Source organism: Blennius ocellaris (assembly GCF_963422515.1).
Source record: "Blennius ocellaris genome assembly, chromosome: 13".
NCBI lineage: Eukaryota > Metazoa > Chordata > Actinopteri > Blenniiformes > Blenniidae > Blennius > Blennius ocellaris.
In genome coordinates, this window is record NC_137662.1 from 19,289,749 (window position 1) to 19,313,482 (window position 23,734).

At 41.3% G+C, this 23,734-nt stretch overlaps 1 protein-coding gene across 1 annotated transcript in view; it reads left to right on the forward strand.

The window, feature by feature from the left end:
* The window catches only part of adam12b (ADAM metallopeptidase domain 12b), a gene marked incomplete at its 5' end in the record, with an annotated part of 87,328 nt that overhangs the window by 57,464 nt on the left and 6,130 nt on the right, over positions 1 to 23,734 (forward strand). Inside the window, 10 exons of the mRNA XM_080507951.1 lie at positions 4,672 to 4,849; positions 8,267 to 8,356; positions 9,889 to 10,084; positions 10,195 to 10,303; positions 10,765 to 10,963; positions 13,788 to 13,865; positions 15,770 to 15,878; positions 17,100 to 17,286; positions 18,021 to 18,129; positions 19,414 to 19,665. Coding sequence (XP_080364077.1) covers positions 4,672 to 4,849; positions 8,267 to 8,356; positions 9,889 to 10,084; positions 10,195 to 10,303; positions 10,765 to 10,963; positions 13,788 to 13,865; positions 15,770 to 15,878; positions 17,100 to 17,286; positions 18,021 to 18,129; positions 19,414 to 19,665 — 1,507 coding nt within the window. The remainder of the gene's footprint in view (positions 1 to 4,671; positions 4,850 to 8,266; positions 8,357 to 9,888; positions 10,085 to 10,194; positions 10,304 to 10,764; positions 10,964 to 13,787; positions 13,866 to 15,769; positions 15,879 to 17,099; positions 17,287 to 18,020; positions 18,130 to 19,413; positions 19,666 to 23,734) is intronic.

Below are 23,734 nucleotides of genomic sequence, written 5' to 3' on the forward strand. Positions count from 1 at the left end.
TATTCTTGTTGATGTTTAATGCAAGAGACAGACAATTTGGAATTGAAAAAATGTTGGTCTGCCAACAAAACCGCCGCACTGAAACTTTCGCCACACTTGACTGTCAGTCACGTGAACAATGATTCTGGGCTGCCTTGTCCTGTTCTCATACATTTACCAACCCTCCCCCTCAATCTGACAGAGTTTCAGCCAATGCCACAATAGCCCTCAAAGAGCACAACGGCAGATCTCCATCCTTGATTGCGCATTTGTGCTCATCTGTGTGTGTGTGGACAGGACACTCCTTTGGCGCATCTGCTCATTGTCATGAAGGACTGCAGCAGTCAGCGGGTGACAGAGTATTTCACACAGCGTCCCTGGGCACCGTGTCAGGCTGACACTGCATCTGTTACCAGGATGGAGTGGGCATCTGTTACCTGGAGGAATGTCAGCTGCAGATTAGCAGCGCAGCTCAATTATCAAAGAACTGCCGATACACAATTGCCGGCCACATTAGACGCCAGTTAAAGGTTGATCATTTAGAACAATTTCTTGGCTCCCTTCCCCCCACGGCTCCCGTAGATGCCCTTTGCATTAAATCAGCAGGCATTTAAAGGACAGAGAGGTGTTTTTTTTTATTATTTCTTAAAATGTCATTCTACTTATTTTAAACCAGATTCATTAGTTTCTGTTGTGATAAAGGTCTCAAGTGGACTCCTTATTTCAAATATTCTGTTAAGAGAGAAATCAGATCAATCTGGATGTAAAAGTCAGTGCTTATATAGATTTAGTTTTATTCGTGTGGAAAATTACAAGCATAGCTAAAAATACCACATGATAGCAGGTGTGCAAATACAGCCAACAAGCACCAACAGATGCCACCAAAATGCTGGACAAGAAGAGCTTCAGCTGCAGTGAAACCAAGGGACCTTTTTCCAAATGTTTCGTGATAAGCAGAAAAACAAGTGGATGAAGAGGGAAACACCCAACTCTCCAAAAAGAATGCATGCAAACGTTTCTGATATCACAGCTTACTCGTGCATTCTTCTTTCTTCTGGCTAAATTCAAAACGGATGTTTTCTTCCATGGGAAACGTCATATTTGGATTAATAGAAGATGTTTTTCCTCTTCTATCGATGGGTTATCTTTACTAAGAACAAATCATAGATGGAGCCCAAAATAAGAAAATGTCTTTATGTCACGCTTCTTATACAACTTCTTCTCTCAAAGGAAAGTCAAAAAATTTTGACATTTTTCACTTATCTTACTATATGCGCTTTAACTGAAACATGTGATACAAATTGGAGTCAGATTTTAAAAAACTGATAAAGGAGAACCTTCTTCTCATGTGCTTACCTGTGTTTAATGTACCAACATTATAAAAAGGAATGAAAATAACATATATTTGAAAATACAAGCTTAAAGCATAGGATGGCTCAAAAGGCTTTGTTTTTTTTTTAGTGGAGCCAATTGGATGGCTGTACCAAATATCTTGTGGTGATAGCGGACACATGTTGACGGATGATGAAGTGAATTTTTGATTCCTGTTCAAAGTTGTTGCACAAAGAAAGTCCATAAATCAAAAGGGAGTTGGCCCTAAAAACATGTGCTGTGTTTAGATTTTGCCTCAGGGATTCAGATCTTGATTTATGTTGCTTTTAACGTGCATTTATCTTCCAGATCTTCCTAATAGTTTCCATGCCGCACTTATTCGGCGCTACGAAACCGGATTTTCCTCCGTGAAGAAATGCAACTGTCCAAACTTTAGCCTCTAATGCCAGTTTATGGAGTGCAGACGCTGTTCACCCCTTGTGCGCGTTCCATCTGCTTTCCTCAAGCATGCCTCTGTTGTGTTATCAGCGACAGTCCTTTCTATTTACAAGGCCCGCTCCGAGCCAGTTTGATATGCATAGTTTGTCTGTGCCTGTTTTCATTGCTGGCTCTCCAACGCACTGGAAAAGGCAGCTCACCAGTCCATGTAAAAAGAATCGAACAAGTGGATTATGTGAGTCGACAAGGTGGTGCAGAAGCAGGTAGATTGTCTCCTTGCCAATGGGAGATGAAAGCGGCTGACATTCAAAGGTGGACAGTCAGAGTGAAGTGCAAATAGCAGTTTGACCCAAGGGTATCAGTTAGAAGAGGATGTTTTTCCCAGTGTTCTTTGGGAATCTGTTTCTTTTCAAAAAAAAAAAAAAAGATTTTGTTTCCATTGAATGCCTCCATTGTTATCTCCTGCTCCCTCCGGAAGAGCCTCACTATAGTCAACTAACAGCAGTGAAATATCCATGCAGTTGCAGCAAGCAAATCCCCCCAAGGCAAAGGCAAAGCATTACCCCCCCCCCAACTCCGTCCGATGCCAGGCTTCACAAACATATTCTGTGTAATGTTGAATTTTCACAAATCGGCCCTGTCAAGCCTCAAGCTTTGCAGACAGTCTCCACGCCCCGATGCGTTTGAAGACCCCAGTCAGTCTATCGCTGCATAACTACGTGTATGACATGTTTCTGTCTGAAGTCGAGCATATCAGGCCAGCTCCCTTTCACTGTGCCACGTCTGTCAATCCTCTCCGCTAACTTTTGCTCTCTTGGCTCCCCAGATCCTCCACCTCCTCTTTTTGAAGCTAGACTATGTCCCATGATGACTGGTGTGAGCTGTGAGATACCAGTTTTACACCCCCAAAGACCACTTTTCGAAGAATTGTTTTGTGAGGCAAGTCTTGTTTCTTGGCTGACATGAAACAAGAGGCAAGGTCTTGGCTACATCGCTACCAAACACTGGGGATGTTATGCTGCTGTATATGTCCTGTGGCTTGTGTTTCGCACTGACAACAAGAGGTCAAAGCCGAGCACAGGCTTCAGACGAGACAGCACAGTGGCAGATTTAGCAGCATTTGACCGCTGAGACCAGTGCAGTGGAAAGGGGAACACACTTGTGGAACACTTTTAAACAGACGACGAGTCAAAGGCAACCAAAGAACTATACAATTAAAAATATAAACCTCATCAGTTCTTTCGAAATGGAGCCATTCTTTAAGTTACCCCTCAAAAATCACATAACCAAAAAAAGAAATAAAAAAACCCTGGTCTATTTAATGAGTTTTAATGTCCAATTAAAGTGCCAATAGCACCAGCATCCCTAATACAATTACAAAAGTAATTTGTTTATTTGATGTTGGTGTTATATTTAGAGCATGTGTGACTTATGTGTTTTTGTAGCTTTAGGTTCAGTAGTTGAATTTTTAACGTTACATTATTTGACATGATTAGTGGATTGATTTATGCTGCTTGTGGCAGAGCTTTCCATACATACATACATACATACACACATACATACATACATACATACATACATACATACATACATACATACATACATACATACATACACACACACACACACACACACATACATACATACATACATACATACATACATACATACATACATACATACATACATACATACATACATACATACATACATACATACATACATACATACATACATACATACATACACACACACACACACACATACATACATACATACATACATACATACATACATACATACATACATACATACATACATACACACATACACACTTCCATTTTTATGTATGTATTTTTATCTTTGTTTTGCTGTACTCACGTTATGCTGTTATCGACTTTTTCGATCACTTCCTTTTTTTAATAGGGGACATTTTACATGTCTTTTTTTATTTCATTGCATTGCATTTTGTGGTTTTGTTTTGTTCCTTTTGGTGGCTATTCCGAGCTCCTTTATAGTCCTTTAGGGCTGGCTGTCTCCTCTGTCTAACCACCTGGTGAAATAACAATATTTCTTTTCATATTTCTGTTCCCCTCTCCATAGACACTTTCCTTGTCTTTGTTTCTGCCTCACAATGACTTGGTCCATTTTTGCCCCCACTGTGTAAAAACCTCCTCTTCTGCGCTATTTGTCTACAAAATGCTTGTTTTTCCTTTTTCCATCTCTCATTCCCTTTTTCCTCTTATTTATCTTTTGTCATTGGTCTGTGTGGCTGCAGCAGTTCTCTCTTGCAGGAGGACGGTTCCCCCGGGGCTTCTGTGCAGTTTCATCTTTAAAGTCATAACATTTTCCTCCTTTCAATATGAAATTCCATCTCTTTCCTCGCTAAATTAGATGTTAGTCAGCACTTCAGGTAAGTGATATGAGGGAATGGAAATTATGTGATTTCGGGGCTCGATGTTTCATTGAGGTTTTCGCATACACATTCATCTTCACACACAAATTATCCACACCCAATACACAACTGCCCAAACTACTCCCTGAGGTCAGTTGCTTAAATTGTCTTTTTAGCCCGACTATGCCTTCTCAAAATGTGGCTGCCAGAGAAAACGTTTCTTCGGACATTTGAATCCCGTTTATTTGTTGAGCACAATACAAAGATAGAAAGAAAACATCCTTGACCTGATGGTCATGCAATCTCAGTAGTTCATTAGATTTGTGTGAACAGGCCTCCTGAATGAGCATTTTGACCAAAAGAGTGAAGGCTGCATTCATATTTCATGCCAGCAGAATTACTGAATTCGATTTTCTTGAGATCATGTGTCGCATTTTTTGAACAGCAAATGTACACATCAAGCAGGATTTATTAATACTCTTCATTCTCGCTTTTCACTCAGCCTGTTCTTTCTGTTCTTCTTCCAGGTATCCATTTCCAACAGTGTTCAGTACATGCAGCAAGAAGGACCTTGCTGCCAGTCTGGAGAAAGGCGTAGGCATGTGTCTCTACAACATGCCTGAGGTCAAGGTCCTCTATGGGGGACAGAAATGTGGCAATGGCTATGTGGAGGAAGGAGAGGAGTGTGACTGCGGTGAGCCAGAGGTCAGTAAAACATGTACACATGAGGCAGCCATGTGAATACTGCACATTTGAAAGCAGCTTGATTGCCGTCAATAACTGATCTACTGGCAAACATAAAAGCCCAACTTTCAAACTGCAAATCTCAAACGAAGTTACAAGTACAGCTTTTTCCATGAATCATGTCGTCCTGACCTCCTCTTGTTCTCTCGTCACCTCACGATCGATCCAATACATGACTGAATTCTGTGCTGTGATGTGAAATGTGATGTTTGACAATGATTGGAGTTATACAATGCAGCCCTGTGTAACGTCATCGTATAATGATGTTCTGGTGAGTCATGATTGAGAATAGTTTCAAATGTGGCTCTTTCCTCCTCCTGCCTGAAGTAAGCTGCTCCTTAAATCCATCCGTCCACCATCTTCTTCACCCCCGTGTCCAAGTCAAGGTTGCCGGGCCGTGGAGGAAATCCCAGCTGACTGTGAGAGAACAGGGCCACAAAATGTCATGCAGCTCATTGATCAATCTCAAACACAGGTTTTTGGCCTGTGGGAGCAAAACACACACATTCAGTCAAGTCACAAGTTAGATCACCACCTGTTCACATGCCAAAGTGTCCTTGAGCAAGGCGCTGAAGCCCAAACTCCTCCCAATGGATGGATCGAGTGCCTTGGTGTGTGAGTAGTGAATGTTGCTGTCAATGTAAAGTGCTTTGGGAGCTACTAAATCAGTGGAAAAGCTTTATTTAAGTGAACTCCATTTCTAATTTACACACACAGAGTAGAACATGAAAACTATTAACGATTCCACCACTCTTTAGCTGCACCTAAAGTCAACATATTCAGTCCCGGAGTAAAGACAGACTTGACAGAAATTAATTTCACGCATTGTAGGATTTCTTTTTTAACTTGACATTCCCTTTACAAAACCCATTGTCCGACTAAAACAATGATAACTGTCTTGTAAACAATCAAGCAGAACCGACGCAGGTCTCAACAGCTCACTCAGAGGCCCCTAACAAAGCACAGCAAACTTCAAGCTCAGCTTTCTTTTGACACTGATGTTGTTATTGTGACCTGAATGCGCTGAACGCTGCTGTGCCATAAAAGAAATTCCTTAAAGCACAGCCACACAGGGCCTCCAATGTAAGTGTTTTATTTACATCGCACCTCCTCTTAATCTCCCACATGTGCTGAGCAGAGCTCTGCCGGGCTGCCTCGGTGATGTCATATCCCCGCTGAAAGCCCATTAATCACACCACTGTCCAACTGCGTGACAAAGGAAACAAACAAAAGCCTAATCGGGTTGAAGTTGAGGCAAGCTTTCCTTGGCATCCTTTACGTGTTGCAAACAAATGGGACTGCGTCCATGCAGTTATTCTTTGTGTGTTTTGCTGTCATATACGCCGCATAATACCATGGGAAAAGAGTGAGAATCATATTCGAGGAGCAAGTATAATTCAGAAATATCTCCGGCAGCTGTATGTCTTACTGTGCCTGATTCCCTTATGAGTTTGCAGGTTGATCTATATCCAACAGCAGCAATCACTGTCCTACAAGCAACATGTATAACTGAAATATTGACTTCATGATGATGTTAAAAAAGAAAAAAGATTACATTTTTGGTGCTTAATGATAAATTTCTCCCACATAATGTTTCCTTCCACAATCCAGTGATTGTGTCTTTCTGTGTTTTAGAGTGTACCCTGCCTTTGCCCATAGTCAGCTGGGCTCAGCTCCAGCATCCTGTGACCCTGAGTTATATAAAAGATGGATATGTACGTATGGTATAAAAAATGAAGGAGTGGGTAGAAGTTGTGCCGAGGTGTGAGGGAGTGCCTGTCTCTCTTTGTTAGCCATGTGTTGAGCTGATAAAAGTCTTATAAAACAGCTGTAGAAGATGAACACACATGCTGATTTTATTATTTCAACAGCACATATGACACATTTGACATATGACACATTTATCATGTTCAATCATCTTCCTTATATTTGTTAAAAAAAATATATGTAAGCTTGACTTTTTCAGATACCTGAAATTATAAACAACTAAACCCCAAAGATTCAGATTAGTATTTATCTTTCACTCGCTGAGCTGGCAGAAACGCCTCAAAAATGCCAAAATGAGATCAGCGGAGGATATGAAGCGGTGATAAAATATGCATCAGATGAATTAAAATAACAGTTGTAGCCCACTGAATTTTACACCTTATTTTTCAGAAGCAATTTACTCTGGGGATCCTAATGTGGAGCTATTAGGCTGATAAGCTTAAAATATTAATACGGTAAGAATAAAAGTTTAACCAGGAGATTTTCCTGAAGCTGACGTGATGTGATCAGCAAGATTGTTTCCCTGGAGGAGAGGTTTTTTTTCTTTCTTTCTGCTGATCTTGCTGAGCTACAAAAACACGCAACCCACTAACGGCTATAGAATGATGTCTGTTGATGATGTATAATTTTGCTGAGTTGAGTTTTCAACTCCACCAATGTGGCCATTACGTTAAGCATTGTTATGACCGTGCGCCATCATTCACTTAGTGGTAGGTGGTATATGTTAGTGGAGCCATTGTGTATGACCTCCAACGAACCGGCTGTGCACTCCACTGGCCCCGTCTCTGCCAGTTTGCTCCTCCATAACCTCCACGACGTCACCAGAGAGCTTGTTGGATGTGTTGGTCCAATTGAACCAGGGGATGAAAAGCAACATTTCATTTTGTGCTCTCTAAACAATAGTCTCACGTCAGAGCTGAGAGGTGAACGACCAGACTCGTGAAATCACGTATCCACTGAAAATTAGACGTCCGGCAATCCATCAGCTTCCATTTCCTAGCCTTCACTGTGTCATTACGACACAGCCCCACAGGCAAAACAGCCATGTTGTTTCCTGGGTGATTTGTGGCAATGCTGAGGCTGAGTAGTTTTGGCATGTCGTAAAAGATAAAGATCACCAGATAAAAGTGTCACTTTTTTTTTTTTTTTTTTTTAATGTTTCTACTCGTCTTTGAAACTCTCCCGACGTATCCTCAATCTTCTTGGTGTTTTGCTGCCGTTGGCCAGCTGATCTCGACAGGATGCTGAAGTGTCTACCATCTTCAAATCCCACTTACTGCCCCTGGCAAAAAAAATACACCTGCCACATCTCTTCGTTACGCACATCAAATTTTAGAGGCGGTCCTCCCGAATGCCACGTCTGATTTCTATCATTTACTCCTCCGCTGCAAGCAGGTCACTGCAATAAACACACTCCTCTTTGCACAGGTCCGAAGGGTCCCAACAAATCTGAAACATATGAGGTTTGCCTAATTGGTCTCTTCTCGTCAGGGCAGGATTTGCTCCCTCGTGACCTTAAATGTCTTGATCTGACGGCTGGTGGAGTAACTTCAGGGCAGTGATCACGCCCACATGCTTTTTAACTACATGCTTCTCCTTCCCGTCTTTCAGGAGTGCATGAACCCGTGCTGCAACGCCACCACATGCACCCTCAAGGGCGACGCTGTGTGTGCCCACGGACAGTGCTGTGACGACTGCCGAGTGAGTGCTCTTATGCAGGCCTCAAAATATTCTCCCCGGTTCCTATTATTGCACTTGTGCTGTCCTAATAGATGGAAAAAATCTTGAAATTGCTTCTTTCTTTCTTTTTTTTTTTTTAAAGCTTTGCTCGTTCTGAAAACTTTCTGAAACTCGGTTAATTATCTGAGGAAGGTTATTAACAGACTCATAATAGTGGGTTTGAGTATATAATGCCGAATCTCAGGTCAGCTCATTTCAGCTGTGTATAGTCTATTTCAATAGTTGGATTTCAATTGAGGACAAGTTCAAGATCGATGGGCTATGATTTACCTCCCTTTAATTATTAGTGAATTTTTTTTTTTCTTTTTATTAAAATCTTTTTCTAACATTGCTAATGTCCTTCCTCTCATTTGCAAAGGTACTATGGCTAAAGGTGGTTAAAAGCCTCCATTCTGTTTATAGCATCACACAAAGGTTTGACCTCCCAGCATGAGGCTTTATGAGAGTATCACAAGCTGAAAACATTATTTTGTAGGATTTTCTTTTGTACAAGTGCGATATATTCGTGGAAGGCTCATCTGTTACTTTGTGCAATGCAAGATCCACTGGTTTTCTCAGGTATTAAATGAGTGCCTTCATAGCATTTAAAGGTCAATCAAGCTCAAGGTAAAGTACATGCAGAGGCACCACGCTTTCTTTTTCGTCTTATACAGCTTCATCTTGTAGGAAAAAAATATGTACTCAATGACTTTCTAGGGAGGGTTTTGGTGAGAATGAAAAATGAAAGAATCAACCACTGATTATGACAGTTAGCAAATGTATCTGTGACAGTTAGCATTCCATCTGACCTATATATTTATCTTACGCTCAGTGGTTATATTATCCTTCATTGTCAATCATGGTCCTTGACTAAAACCAGTTCCAATTTCCACCATTCAAGTGTCTTTTCTGCAGTGATATCCATTGAATAGTTGCTGAATTAATCACGTGTTTCTTTATTCTTTAAAGGGTCAGACATCAATTAGAACACTTGAGATGCAGCTTAAACGCCCTCAATTTGTGCCAATCAACTGTCCACAATGAAAACATAGTTAATCTTTTGCATTGGATTACTAAATACCCAGATGTATTAATACCTATAGGGCATGAATGTCAATTTCAGTCTGAAGTCAGACTTGAATGTTTTTAATCCTTCTTTTTTGAATCATGCGATTGGATACCTGTCAGGAAAAGTGAGCTCATGATGCGTCTGTCTGCAAAATACACAAAATGTAGCAAATATTTATAAACCCATGCATGCAAATAAATGCATTAGATGCTGGTTTTGATATTGTTACGCCTCTTAAATTAATTTTCTTCGACCAGGGGTCACACAGCTCGAGAACAGCGCATGACTCTTCAGCCAGAAATCACATGGAAATGAATAGTTATTCGTGCAGTTTTGAACTTGAGCTTTGAAACGAAGACTTAGTGAAACATTTGAAAAGCCGTGATCCAACAAGTGAGGTGAGGAGTGTGTGAAAGGGGCTTTAACCCACTGTGTGTATTTACAGCTCAAACCAGCTGGCACCATGTGCCGGGAGTCCAGTAACTCATGTGACCTGCCAGAGTTCTGTACCGGCGCCAACCCTCACTGCCCCGCCAACGTTTATCTCCATGATGGACACGCCTGCTACGATGTTGATGGCTATTGCTACAACGGCATCTGCCAGACTCATGAGCAACAATGCATCACCCTGTGGGGACCGGGTAAATCAGCGGATACTAAAAATCCGGGTTGTGTGAGACAGCTTCATTTCAGCGACGGAATCCGTTGCCTCATTCTGATGACTCTATATTCATTGTGTCTTTGCATGCAGGTGCCAAGCCGGCCCCTGGGATCTGTTTCGAGAGAGTTAACTCTGCAGGGGATCCTTACGGGAACTGTGGGAAGGATTCCAAAGGCCTCTTTGCCAAATGTGATGCCAGGTAAGACTCCGCAGCTGCGCTGATGGATTAAAGGTACAGAGAATCGCTGCGCAAAACACAACTAATTAGCTTAAGTAGTGTCATTAGCAATCATCATTATGGAGTGGAATCTGACATGTGAGCTTCAAACAAAAGTTTACATTGCTGAAAAACGTAATTTGAGAAAGATAGCAGCAAATTATGGTTTAAGAATGCATTTATGAATCATTTCATGCTATTCTTGTCGGCTAATTGTTCTAAAGATCTTCTCCCTTTGGGTGAATTCTGTAATCAAGCTCTTTGTTAATTGATGTAATTGCTTTAATGACCGGAGGCCTGGAGTATTGCAGTGCTCGTCTTTCATCTTTCTCTGCACTTGCTTATCTTTGTCAGTGATTGACGGGCTTTTGAAAAGTTTTTTTTCCCCCCCATTAAGAGCTGTTGTCCGTGTCTTCTAATATTACATGCTTTTGCCTTTGCAGGGATGCAAAGTGTGGTAAAATCCAATGTCAGGGTGGAGCCAATCGCCCAGTGATAGGCACAAATGCAGTGTCTATTGAAACCAACATCCCGCTTCAAGAAGGAGGGCGTATTCTGTGTCGAGGAACACACGTTTACCTCGGAGACGACATGCCCGACCCTGGACTCGTTCTCGCTGGGACAAAATGTGGAGACAGCATGGTGAGTGTCCACCGTATGACTAACACACTGCAAAGAAATACTCTTGGATTCGAACATAACGTGCTTGATCATATCGTAGTGCAATGCAAAGTGCATCCCTTTTTACACCAGCTGCAGCTTTGAAATTATAGTGTTCACACGGCCATCACAAGTTGATTGGATGGCAAATCAGGCCATTATCCAAAGAGTTCTGGTAAAAGTGGAGCTGCTTGAGCTGCGTGGTTTTATATTAGCAAGCGCACCATCAGTCGTGTCTTCACAGCTTGGGACTTTGGAAATGTTCATAGCTTCATGTAGAGTTACAATAGGTATTCATGTAAAACTGACTGAAATAAAGTGTAGACTTAAAATGGGGGCTTAAGGCCTAATAATACAGCTAAGATATGACATGATCTCTTGATATAAGACACATTTCAGGTATGAATGTCTTCATATTAATTCATGTGATTTCTCTGGAGGGCCCAGGATACCGACGTTAACATTCCGTCTCACTTGTGCAATGTTGAATTTCAAAGTGTTATATACATTGTGTGAGACAGCATGCGGTGGTACACTTTGACGCATGACCTTTGCCTTATTCACCAGAATAGCAATATGTAGTAATGGACTTTTGTGTCAGCAAACACAATAAACACAATCTAATTCTTGTCTGTAGTTTTCATCCGTAATTTTCATTTATGATTGCATGTTTCCTCTGCCTGATGTTGTTATGTTTGTGTGTTTTTACTTTAAAGCCTTCTCTTTATAGAGAAAAACCCAATTATTACAAAACAAACAAATTCCTTTTAACAGAGAGAAATCTGCAAAACCAGACTCGGGGTTTCTAATGTTCTGGTTAGGGTTTGGGCATAGAAAGAGAGAAAAAGAGAGGACAGCACAGACCTTCATAAGAAGGCAAATTAATACTGACGTGATGGGGCAGGAGGCTCAAATCACAAAGTTCTAGAGTTGAAGATCCTGCGGGACGGTACAAAGTGAGTAATGGTGAAGTATGTATGGGGAGTGAGAGAGGAAATGAAGCTCAGTGCAGTCGAGGTTTCCCAGCACTCTAAACCTTTAGCAGCTTAACTAAAAGATGCTGCCTTGAACCAGCCCTAGTTATAAAGTTAATCAAATAAAAACTTTTTAAGCCTGATCGTTACAGTAGAGACTGATTCCACATGAGAGGAGTCTGATCATTTAAAGCTCATGAAATACTATATTTAAAATAAAAGGTGACATTGTCAGTGTTATGCAGACCTAAAGAGAATGACACTTAAAGTTACAGAGTGAAACAAGTACAAATGCACAGCTTGTACAGATCGCGGTTCGAGCTCAACAAGTGCTTCAGAGAAACCAGTTACGTATTTCATCAGACGCTCCTCTCAGGTTTGCCTCCCCATCAGGTCAGTTCCTGCCAAGTGAGCGGCTGCCATCTCTGAGCTGGAGCACTTTCCTCTTTAAAGGTCTCCTCAAAAGACTTTATAAGAGCTGTTCTCCGACCGACCACCAGCAAGGTTGTAATGATGTAAAACCGCCTCCTTGACGGCGTCAAAAACGTCTCCCACTGATCCACGTCAGTGAAGAAGAAGATGTTAAAATTTAAAGAAACTCATTAACGGTGGTGGATTATTTGCTCATTAGTAGCGAAGTTCCACCTCGTTCCTTATTCTGCTCCGTCCTCTACACTCTCCTCATGGTCTCAGGTGAAATGCTGTTCAAGGATCATACCTGCTTGTTTTCCAGAAGCTTTCTAAATCATGCAGCTTGTGAAAAGAAAATATTTTCCTGAACGTAATAATACAAAATAACTACTTTGTACAAATGTGTGGTTTAGATAAAGAAAGTTCATAGATTATAGTGCATCATAAGAAAAAGCGATGAAGGGAGAGAATCACATAGTTGTACTCAGTGTGTGTAAAGCGTTAGAGAAATCAGCATATCAAACAAAACTCTCCATCAGCAGGTACGGAAGAAAATGATGGGGTCTCAGAGTCCAACCAGTCCTTATAATCTTTTTTTTTTTATAGTTTCGCCAAGCAGATTTCTCTTGGTGCCAGAAAGCCTTAGTAACCCCTCTGAGCTTTGTGTTGCGAAATGGCCACCAGCCAGGTTAGTTTGTCTCCTGGCGACAGTCTCCCAGGTCACAACTTAGCTCCGCACGTTATCTGGAATTTTCGATGGCCTGAAGGTGGGTGTTTGTCACAGGCCTTTGTTCTTCTTCTTCTTCTAAAAAAAAAAAAAAAAGGTTTTGTATTTTCCATGCCAATCAGGGCATTAAGTTGGCAGCGCATGGCCTGCACAGCCGCGGCAATTTGAGGAAAGATGAGTGCTCGGAACTGCTTGCCTAATGCAGGCCTTATTTTCTACATAAAAGCAAACCGGCAGCTGGCTTTTTTCTCCCCAGTCTGATGTTTTCCACACAGTGCTTTTTTTTTTTTTTTTTTTTTTCCCCATCCATCACAGCATTACGGTTTGCGCGGTAGCTACCTGTGCAAAACGCTCTAGCGTCACGTCTGAAAGAGAATCTGCTCAGGTTGAGGCACAGCTCTACGAAAATGCCAACTTTAGTCATGAGGTAAAACTTAAAAGGTTTAAGTCAAATCGGTGATTATTCCCAAACACAACACAAACACGTGGCTAATTGTTGCTGCAGTCTGCTCTGTGAATAGGAAGAAATCGATAATGCAAATGCTCCTTAATGGCAGACCCTGTGCATACGTAGATCAGATATGCCCACCTGTCACACTGGGCTGTAAACATTTCTTTATCTTGTGGCTTGGATTTTGTGTTCATCTTCATTAGCTCTCCAATGTGTTGTTTAATGACGCTTTTCTCTTCAAAGGTGTGCCTGAATAGGCAGTGCCAGAATGTCAGTGTCTTTGGCGTGCTCGAGTGCTCTGGGAAGTGCAACGCACGTGGGGTGAGTGCAAAAGTGCCTATTAACTCTGTACTTAGCACTAAGGTGTGCATTGTAACTGTGTCACGAGCCTGTAAAACGGAGGGTGGGCGTGGGTGGGGGGGGGGTGTACTGAATGAAGATGATCCATTTAGTCACTTTTTGACCGGCTGAACAAAAAATTAAAACAACCACTCTCCCCTGTAATTGCAAACAATGGCAATAAGTAACAGTGTATTCACAGTGTAGCCTCTGAGTTATGGCAGCCGCTCCTGTTCTCTGCAATCAATCTTCATCGGCCCACTGAGGTTCAATCAATCCAATTTAGCAGCATCATTTGGGGTCTACTTAAAGTGTTGTCCATCATTTTTTTGAGCATACACCGAGGGGAAGATACAGTGGAGGGAGATTACTGTGGTAATTGTGTTGCAGAAACATCATCAACACTCTCTGCCCAGAAATCAATCTCTAAGCATATCGTATTAATAATTCAACAAAGGAGGCTTCTATGTTTTATTTACTTAGTTGTTTTGCTTGTGGTTTAAACATTCACCGCAGCCTCAATTATCTCGCAATAACCAGTAATCTCTACTGTTAATATGCCAGTTTATAGAGCAAGCAACAAAAAAAGAAAGCTAAGATCCTATAATTGCACATCATTTTAAGGTTGTTGTTTTTTTCTCATTATCTTGTAATTTATCAAAGACATCTGAAATAAATCACTGTCAATAAAACAACAACAAGAAGCAGCTGCTTGTTGATTGGCTGTCGGCAACAAATATAATCCTCTTAAAAATGTCCTCTTCTTTTTTCGTAGAAAAATTCTGCCAAAACACTTTGTCTGCTGTTTTTTTTTTTTTTTTTTCAACACTGCGTACCAGACCTGACTGGAAATGTAGCAACTTTAAATTTAACTGTAGGGGTTTAGGGAAGATTATTGTTTGCCTACAAGGCTTTAACTTCAATTTCTAAATATTGATATGATCCTTTTTTTAAGCAGGTTGAAAGCAATTTTCTTTTTTCTTTTTTTCTGTCTGAAGAACTCAAGTCAGCTCCACATAAGTAATAAAGAAATCAATCAAAATAGGAAGGCTATTGTTGGATGCAATGAATACAATGATGTCAGCCAGTGAGCATCGTGCCTGATTGTTATGCGTGCACAAAATACGATATCCTTTGACTGATTGCTGCCCCTTCTTATTACTATTTCAAATATACAAGATGTCCTCAGACACTATGAATTATTTATTGCTTTTTGAAGTGAGCATAGAGAGGATGTAATCTATCGTTGATTAACTTATTTTCAGTGTACATCTCAACCTCGACAGGATTTAACAGACTGGGCTAACTATGCATTACATCATTTGCGTGTGCGTGCAGTAATTTCATACAAGACCTTAACCAGATATGTTTACGCTTTGCTTTTAAGAAAATGAACAGATTGCATTTGCTTCGTGGATTGCTCATGTTATGTTAGGGCATTTCTCTGCACGCGAGAATCAAGTCTACACCGAATCATCCCTCCCCCTGAGCCTGCAAAATGCCTCTTAACCCTGTCACCCGATGCGAAGCGGCGCCCATGGCCTGGAGGCAGGGAAGGCACTTGACTGTACATCTGTGCTAAATGTAAATCCCCCATCAGCTGCACACCTTCTCCTGTACCTCGCTCCCTCTCCCCGCCTCTGACAGCTGGACGGCGTTACCTCACCAGGGAATCCTCCTGGATCAGACTTCTGCACATGGAAACCCGAGGCTTTACTTTGGCTTTACTTGGAGAGACTCTCCCATGCACATGTTTTATCTATTCCAAGTTTGCACACACACCAAGCCCGTGTCTAAATCAAAATTAGAAACCCATTTGTGTATTTTTTTAATCTTGATGCATCAACGCAAAATTTCAGTATACAGTGAAACTGTTTTCTTTACAGGTGTGCAACAACAAGAAGAACTGCCACTGTGAAGCACACTGGGCCCCCCCGTTCTGTGAGAAAGCTGGCTTTGGCGGGAGCATTGACAGTGGGCCAATGAGACTGGCAGGTAGCGCAGACAGTTTAATCTCTATTCTTTCTCATCCAGACACAAAGACACTTGCCCACAAATAAGCAGGGAAAAGCACAAAGCACTACCAGCTGCACCTTCTAAATCTCTTTTCCTGGATTGATGTGCAGTTCGGACGGGTTGTGTAACCCTCCCACAACAACACACTCTCTTGCACACAGTGATCTGTTCGACCAGGGGTGTCAAACATACGGCTCAGGGGTCCAAACCAGGCAGCTCCGGCCTCTGATCCGGCCAATGGAATTGCATTAGGAAAAACAAATCAACAAAGACATTAACTGCAATTTATTCTTTTCAAAAGCTGCTATTCATAATGGTTCCTCTGTGGGTCTGAAAAGCCGCTTGCAGCAAAATGTTGCAGTGAACAGATTTCAAGTGAAATATTAAATCCGTATCCATACTGGGAGTTTGTGAAAAACCTGCACGCTGAAGATTTCACAAATTGTTTGCCTGAGTAGCAAAAAAAGTTCTATTGAACATTAGTCTGAAGAGGAACACTCCCTGGAACAGCAGTGCAGAGGATTTCAGAAAGCACTTTTGAAAAGTTTCAGGCTGCTTGTAGTAGCATTTGTTAAAAACTCCATTAAAGGAGACACTTTTTAGAATATCCTACACAATAGAATAGACACGATGTGATTAAATGATAATGGAGGTTTACTCATCAATTCAGTTGAATAATAAAATCATACCTGCACAATTCAGACAGGTCTGTCAGATGTGAATCAGAATATTTAGTTTTGTTTAAATTAAATCTTTGATAATTTATGGGTTACATAAATAGCTTTAAAAAGTCTGGAATTATATTATATCTTCTGTGTACTGGGAATAAGATAAAAGATTAAATGTGGTTTTCATCACACAGCAAAATCAGTCTGTGCAAAGAATCAATCAGTTCAAATGCATTCTTAAAAGTTCCTTGAACAACAATTAAAACTGAATATTTTCATTAATTAGAAAAACGGATCATGTTGTGATTTTTTTCTGTTCCGACTAACAGATCAAAACTGCGACGTGTGTGGGCCCCTGAACTGAAATATGTTGGACGCCCCTTCACTATACTGCTCAAATTGTGGTGTTTAAAAAAAAACAAACAACAAAAAAAAAGAGCAAAAGTAAGGAGCATAGATGATGAGAGAAATGTGAATTGTGCTACTGACCATAACAGCCTGCATTATGTCCTGTCATTGTTCTGTGCTGTAGATGTGCGTGTGTGTGTATTAATGTGCGTGTTGTCATATATGGCATCAGCCGACAGTGTGCTCATTGTTGTGGCAATCCTGGTTACCCTGGTCAGCCTTCTGGCAGCCTCAGTGGTCGTCTTTGTGAAGAGGAAGACTCTGCTGCGCCTCCTCTTCGCCAATAAGAAAAGCACGCTGGAGAAACTCAGGTAACCCGTCTCTCTGAGAAGCAAAGCAGATGGTGAGGATAATCTTTGCACAGTGGCGTGTTTTCGAAGCTGCAGGAAACGGGAGAGAAAGAAAAAAAAATGTAATCCTTGCATTTTCATTCAGTCCTGATTATCGATTTGACTTTTCATCAGCACTGAACATCACTTTTACAGAGCATCAAGCTTCAGCTCAATTTCAACCTTTCATAGATTTCACTGACCTGAATTCAACCCCAGTTTTTTTTTTTTTTTAACTTTGAGCTCAAAGTTTGGTTTCTGCTAAAAACCTAAGGCAAAGTTTGCATCTTTATCTGCTTGCTTTTCACTGAATTTAAAATGAGTAAGAAGCTACTACTGCACCACTTACTTATTACTAATTACAGACATGTTCTGAAGAGTTGATGCGGATAAAAGATCAGTAGCAGACAGGAGACCCTGGGCAGATCACGAGTCCATCAGAGGCAATTTATTGTCACCAATTAACCTCAGTGCCCAGAACACTGGGCGATGGCTCACAGGGAGAACATGCAAACTTCACACAGTGAGGCGTGGAACACTGCTGGAGATCTTGAGTAGTACAAATACAAAATACTTAATAATTTCAATGCCATATCTTTCTTAGGAAATACCAATTGTGTTATAGATGACAGATTTTAATGTACCTATAATCCTAAATCAAAAGAATTTAAAGAAAATACAGATTTGACTTTGATCGGATGCCGTTTGTTCCGTAGATCCGTGGAAGCGAACAGGCCCATCAGCCCCATCAGGACCGAGTCGCTGTGCAGACCCACACCGCACCGGAAGCCTCCACCCAAACCCTGCGGAGCCAACATTTATAAGGTGAGTCGCTTTACAGTGTGTCTACAGCATGTTCAACTTGCACCCATACCTTTATTGCGTATGAGTATTTGGGGGCTTATTCCTGTCACAGAACATTAGATTTCCTTTGTAATGACATTTTTATAGGAGCAAGTCACTAAACCGGCAGCCGAGCTTCAGCTTAGGGCCGTCATGCTTCTGGGCGTGTTGACAAAACTAAAGATGATCGAAAGCCGGGTAATTGATTGTGCCTCACTGTATCGCTCTCCCCAAGAAGAATTAATTGCTATTGTAAATGGGAATGAGAGAAACTTTAATTGAGGGATTATTCCATTGAAATATGACCAGGGGGTTGTTAAGTGAGCTCCTCGAATACACGTTTGTGATGAAAGTAATTTGTTTTTTTTTTTCTCTTTATTGAAAGGAGTTGAGTTGATTCAGTTTAGTTTTTTTTTTGTTGAAAATGATAAGCGCAGCTGTAAAACCGCCTATCATCTGTGTTTATACGTTCATATGTACGAGTAGTACAAGTGCAGATTTGATTTGTGGTGTCCCCCATATCAGCGTGCACCATGTATAAAAGTTAGATCCAGTACTATAATTGTGTGGAAATTCGTTCAGTGTAAATTTTAATAGCGTGCGGTCCACCCGAGCAGCTTGTCCGCTCTTATTACCGTGACGACTTCAGCCAGTCGCTGATGTCCAGATGTCAGTCACAGCAGATCTCTGGGAAGACATCTGCATTGTGTGTGTGTGTGTGTGTGTGTGTGTGTGTGTGTGTGTGTGTGTGTGTGTGTGTGTGTGTGTGTGTGTGTGTGTGTGTGTGTGTGTGTGTGTGTGTGTGTGTGTGTGTGTGTGTGTGTGTGTGTGTGTGTGTGTGTGTGTGTGTGTGTGTGTGTGTGTGTGTGTGTGTGTGTGTGTGCCTGTTGTCCAGCAGCCAAATCCTTTCTGGCCATTTTAAGTGTTATTGGTTTGTTCTGCAGCAGAGGGCAAACAGCTGGTCAGAACATTTGGTCACACACTTCTAATAGTGCTGTGTTTCAGTTTTATGACTGACATCTGATTTTTTTTTTCTTAATACCAGAAATAACTTCATGACCGAAAACAAAACTGTCCAACAGGGTTCACAACACAGTGTCAATCATGGCTGTCCAACTTCCCTCACCCTAACATTTTTGACACGTCACGTCCGGAGTTTCAGTTTCAGGTTCCTGCCATCGAGCACGCCGGCTCAATATCACACCGTCATGCCTGGCTGCAACTTGTGGAATTACTGAAAATCACTCCCTCTTATCCTCCTTCCAGCCGTCCCTCCTGAGCGCCGAGCCTCTCCTCCCGCCGCACAACTTCCACTCTCACAGCCTGCGCAGACTGCCGCTCTATCAGCCCCTGCACATCAGCCACCCCATGCCGCTGTCTCTGAGCGTGGGCCAGCCCACCCTGCCTCCTCTGCCGGCCCACCACAGGGTCCTGCCGGCGCACACCTCGCTCTCGCCTCCTCAAGTGCCGCCGTTCCTCAGCCTGCCGCGCCACCAGCCGTCATATAGAGCAGAGCAGGTTTGTTTTCGAAGATTCTAATGAGTGCTTCTCGCTTGCATGACTTACGCAAGGAGTTCATAAACTCTACACAGTGTGTGGCTTCTTTTTTTTTTTCTTTTTTCATCACCCGCATCTTTAATGGGCCATATTTATACAGCATAGCCCATTAAGTTCAAATTGTGTATATTTTACAATACATTACTTTTGTCTGTTTACTAAAGCCATAACCACGAGTCTCGAAATGAAAGTCTTCATCAACTACTTAGCCATCGCTTTTATTTCTTTTTATTAAACTGAAGAATGAAGTGGACCGAGCGTTCAGTGGGAAAGTGAGAGACACAAGCTTGAGTTGGTTTTGTTTGAAGGAAGGATGATGGCCGTAGATGTCGGAAAACGGATGCTCCTGGTGAGGACTTTTATTATTTTATTATTGGAGAGAAGAAGGACATACGAGTCAAATGGAAGAAGATGCTCTCTTGTTGCAACCCATAGTGAAAAAAATGCTAAGAGAAGAACAAGAAAGTGTAAAAATGAACCCAAAGACTAATGACTCACCAATTTTGCTTTCAACTGGTGAAATTGAATTTAATAGGTTTTTTTCTTTCTTGGTAAATGTGACATTCTCAGTGAATATTTGACATTTAAGGACACGCTGACATCTTAGATTAGAGCAATTCCTCCCTCAGAAGATAAGATTTGCTTATAATATATACATTTGCAGAAGTTCATTTTTTTTTCCATCTTTCGGAGCTCTTTAAGCCCACACCGCCCACATTGGCTTTAAAAAAGAGATTGGAAGTTTTCTTCTTGACTTTGGATACCGTTGTCCTTTAGAAATCTTGATTTAAGCATTTAGAATTAAAGGATTGTTCAGCAGGCACCCTGTGCCCGAGCAAGGTCATGTTTTGAGGAGAAGTGAGCATTTTGTAAGGACGTTCAATGAAACACTCTTTCCAAAGTCAAGTAGTATTTTCAGTAAGTCAGAAAGTATTTTTTTTAACCATAAAGAACATGAAAACATAATACTTTTTTTTTTTTGCCACTTAGATATATATTTGGCTTTTATAAACATACATAGAACAAAAATGTAAAATGCTCACATTTTTGTTTAGGTATCAGCATTACAGTTGAATATAGTAATTATTCTTTCCACCAGTTTGAAACTTGTATTCAGTCCATTTTTTTTTTCTATTTGCTGTCCATTCGTCCTTCCTGCAGTCACAGTTTCTGGGTTTGTTTTTCTATTGTATGGATCTTTGTAATATACAGTACACATATACAGTACATTACAGCACATTTGAATCTTATAACCCAGTATTTCTTGCAGCTTTTCAAAAATCCCTTCCCAAAACAAAAGTATTTTTTGAGAATTCCAAAAGATACGTGAACGATCCACATCAGATTCTCCTCATTCTCTCCAACACTTTTGCTGTCGATTTAATTGTTTTCTCTTAAACTTTGGTATTATAAAGAAACACACCAGGTTTTTCCAGGAGAACTCCCTCCAGATCCGTGAAGGTTGTTTGGTGTGTCTTACACATATCAAGCCAATCATCTTCTGTCATTTCCACGTTAAGTTCCTTCTCCCAATTCTGCTAAAAACATAATACATTTTACAGTACACATTGTACAAATCACCAATATGGACATGTTTCATTCACTGAACAGTTCAAGCATTCCCAATGTTGTCATCTTGGCAAGAGTGTTTAGTTTGAGACATTACTGATTTTTCAGAGCTGATTTCAGTACATTTTTAGATTAAAACAATAAAGTTCCTATTCAGAGTATCTAGACTTTGCCAGACAAAGTGTGATTTATAAATAAATCCTCCTCGGAATGTATTTTACGCCAAGAAAATATGATGTTGCATTATTTGCATGCCTTATATAATTATAAGAAAGTTTTCACTGAAGTCAATCGAACAGCAAATGTTCTCTTAAAATAACACGTTCCCCTTTGGTCATTTTTTTTAAAAGTAGCAGCAAAGTTGTTGGATACCCCAGCATTTCTGCACTGCGGTGTGTTCGCTTGCCCACATATCGACAGAGAAATTCAATCTGTCTCCATCGCTGTGGCCCATCTCCTGAGTAAGGCGCGGCTTCTTGCTGAAGCAGCAGTACGGGATGCAGTGGCGATAGTAAATCCATCTGGCCTGTTCTGGTGGTGGATCCGAGTCCTGATCCATTCGGGTACCTGCAGAGCTGGACAGAATATTGGCCCTGTGTGAGTCACGGCAGGGAGCAGCGGAAATCGACAGATGTGTGGTTCTGTTAGACAAAGGGAAATAGTTACATGAAGACGCGACCCAAAATGCGAAGCCATTACATGGGGGACTTTTAGAGCTAAAACTGTAGAGAACCAGTGTGTGAACTTTCAAGGTTCAGCATCACACTGTCAAGAGCAAATGTGGAAAATGAATGAAGAAATTTACTGGACTTGTCAAACCAACATTTTATAGTTCTAGGAGTTTATTAAGCTTTTACAACCCAGTGCATCGGGTTAATGGAAGCCTTGAGGATAGCAAAACAAACTGGCTCGAATCTGCTCCTGACTGGTCACAGCTATGGCTCTCTGAGCTAAGTCTCCAACTCCCGATTGCCCACGTTGTATCGGGGGGGGGGCAAATAGCATAAAATGTAAGCCATAGACCCCAGAATGGAGCAGCGAATATGATCTCCTCTAAAGACACAGTTGCATTGCCAAAATCAAATTAGTAAGTCTTCTCCTTTTAGCCCTCTTGCAGAAACCATGTCCTTTTTCGTGTATTTGAATGTTTATCATGCTTCTTATTTGCTTTCATTTATTGGGTTTTTGATCCAGAAATGTAAAACAAATCATTATCTGACAAAAAAAAAGTGAACATCAGACAAAAATGGGCCAACTGGAGAGATTCAGCTCACACCAATACAGATAATTGGAACGTGTACTTCAATCCATCTTTTTTTTTTTCCCCCACTTACTTCAATTGGAGTCAGGATGGTAGACCAACCAAATAGTATAATCTACCCAGTGGGTCCTGGCTGGACACAGGATCTCTTCCCTGTTGGTCATGATTAGTACATATTAAAGCTGACTCGTGGGAATCACCTCAGCCAGTTCCTCTCTATGTAGAGGAAAAGCAGCTCTCCTGGATGGTCGAGTCTGTCACTTCATCACCAAAGCTATGCTTCTTTATCTGACTACTTGGCTTGACTCCTTTCCCACCCGTTCTACTGACTTGTGTCCTCTGTAGACCATATCTCTCTGTCATGTGTTACGCTGAATTTCTGAACCTCCCAACTAAAATGAAAATCACCCAAAAAATAAAAACCCATAACACCTAGGGTAGATAAATGTGAATCACTTTTTTCTCCCTGTAATCACCAGAAACATCTGGAACTACCTGGCAGCACATCCAGTTATGGATGCTTTTGTGCTGTCCATCTAACCTGTGGATGCACGTCATGAGTTCATGCCAACTGAAGATGTGCACCAGCTCGAAGGCCTCTGTTTGTTCTGTAAAGTGGCTGCTCACGCCAAGCCGACAAAACGTCACTACCTGGTAATACTCACCAGCTCATTTTGCTGCGGTGAAACAGACGGAGTGAGTACTGACAGCACATGTAGGTCAGAAACAGGAGAGAGAGCACTCTTAGAGATGTAGAAGCAGGCTGTAAGGCAAGGACGTAAAGGATATTAGTCTTTAAAGTGCGTCAGGAGCTTATTGTAATACTCGACACAGCCTCTGCTCTGGCCTGTACCATTACGTTTTATTTAAAAGACTTATTTTTGTCATTTCGGTCTTTGTGCTGCCTAAACCACATTCATATCAGAGGACTGAAGTCTCCCCCACATTTATTACGTTGAAAAGAAACTGTGTGGGAGCACAGTATTTTCAAAAACAGACCTGTTTGTTATTATCTTGTCTGGCTGAGGCGAGAAATACATATCAGAAAGCTGCAGTCTTGGAATAAATTTGAAGCAAATGAGCTCCAGCCCAGTTGAGGTGCGCCGCGAGAGCGGACTGCAACATCGAGTGCACATCATGCCTTTCCGAAATGTCATCTTTTCAGAAACTTGGGGAAAATAGTTTTGTTTTTGGCAAGAC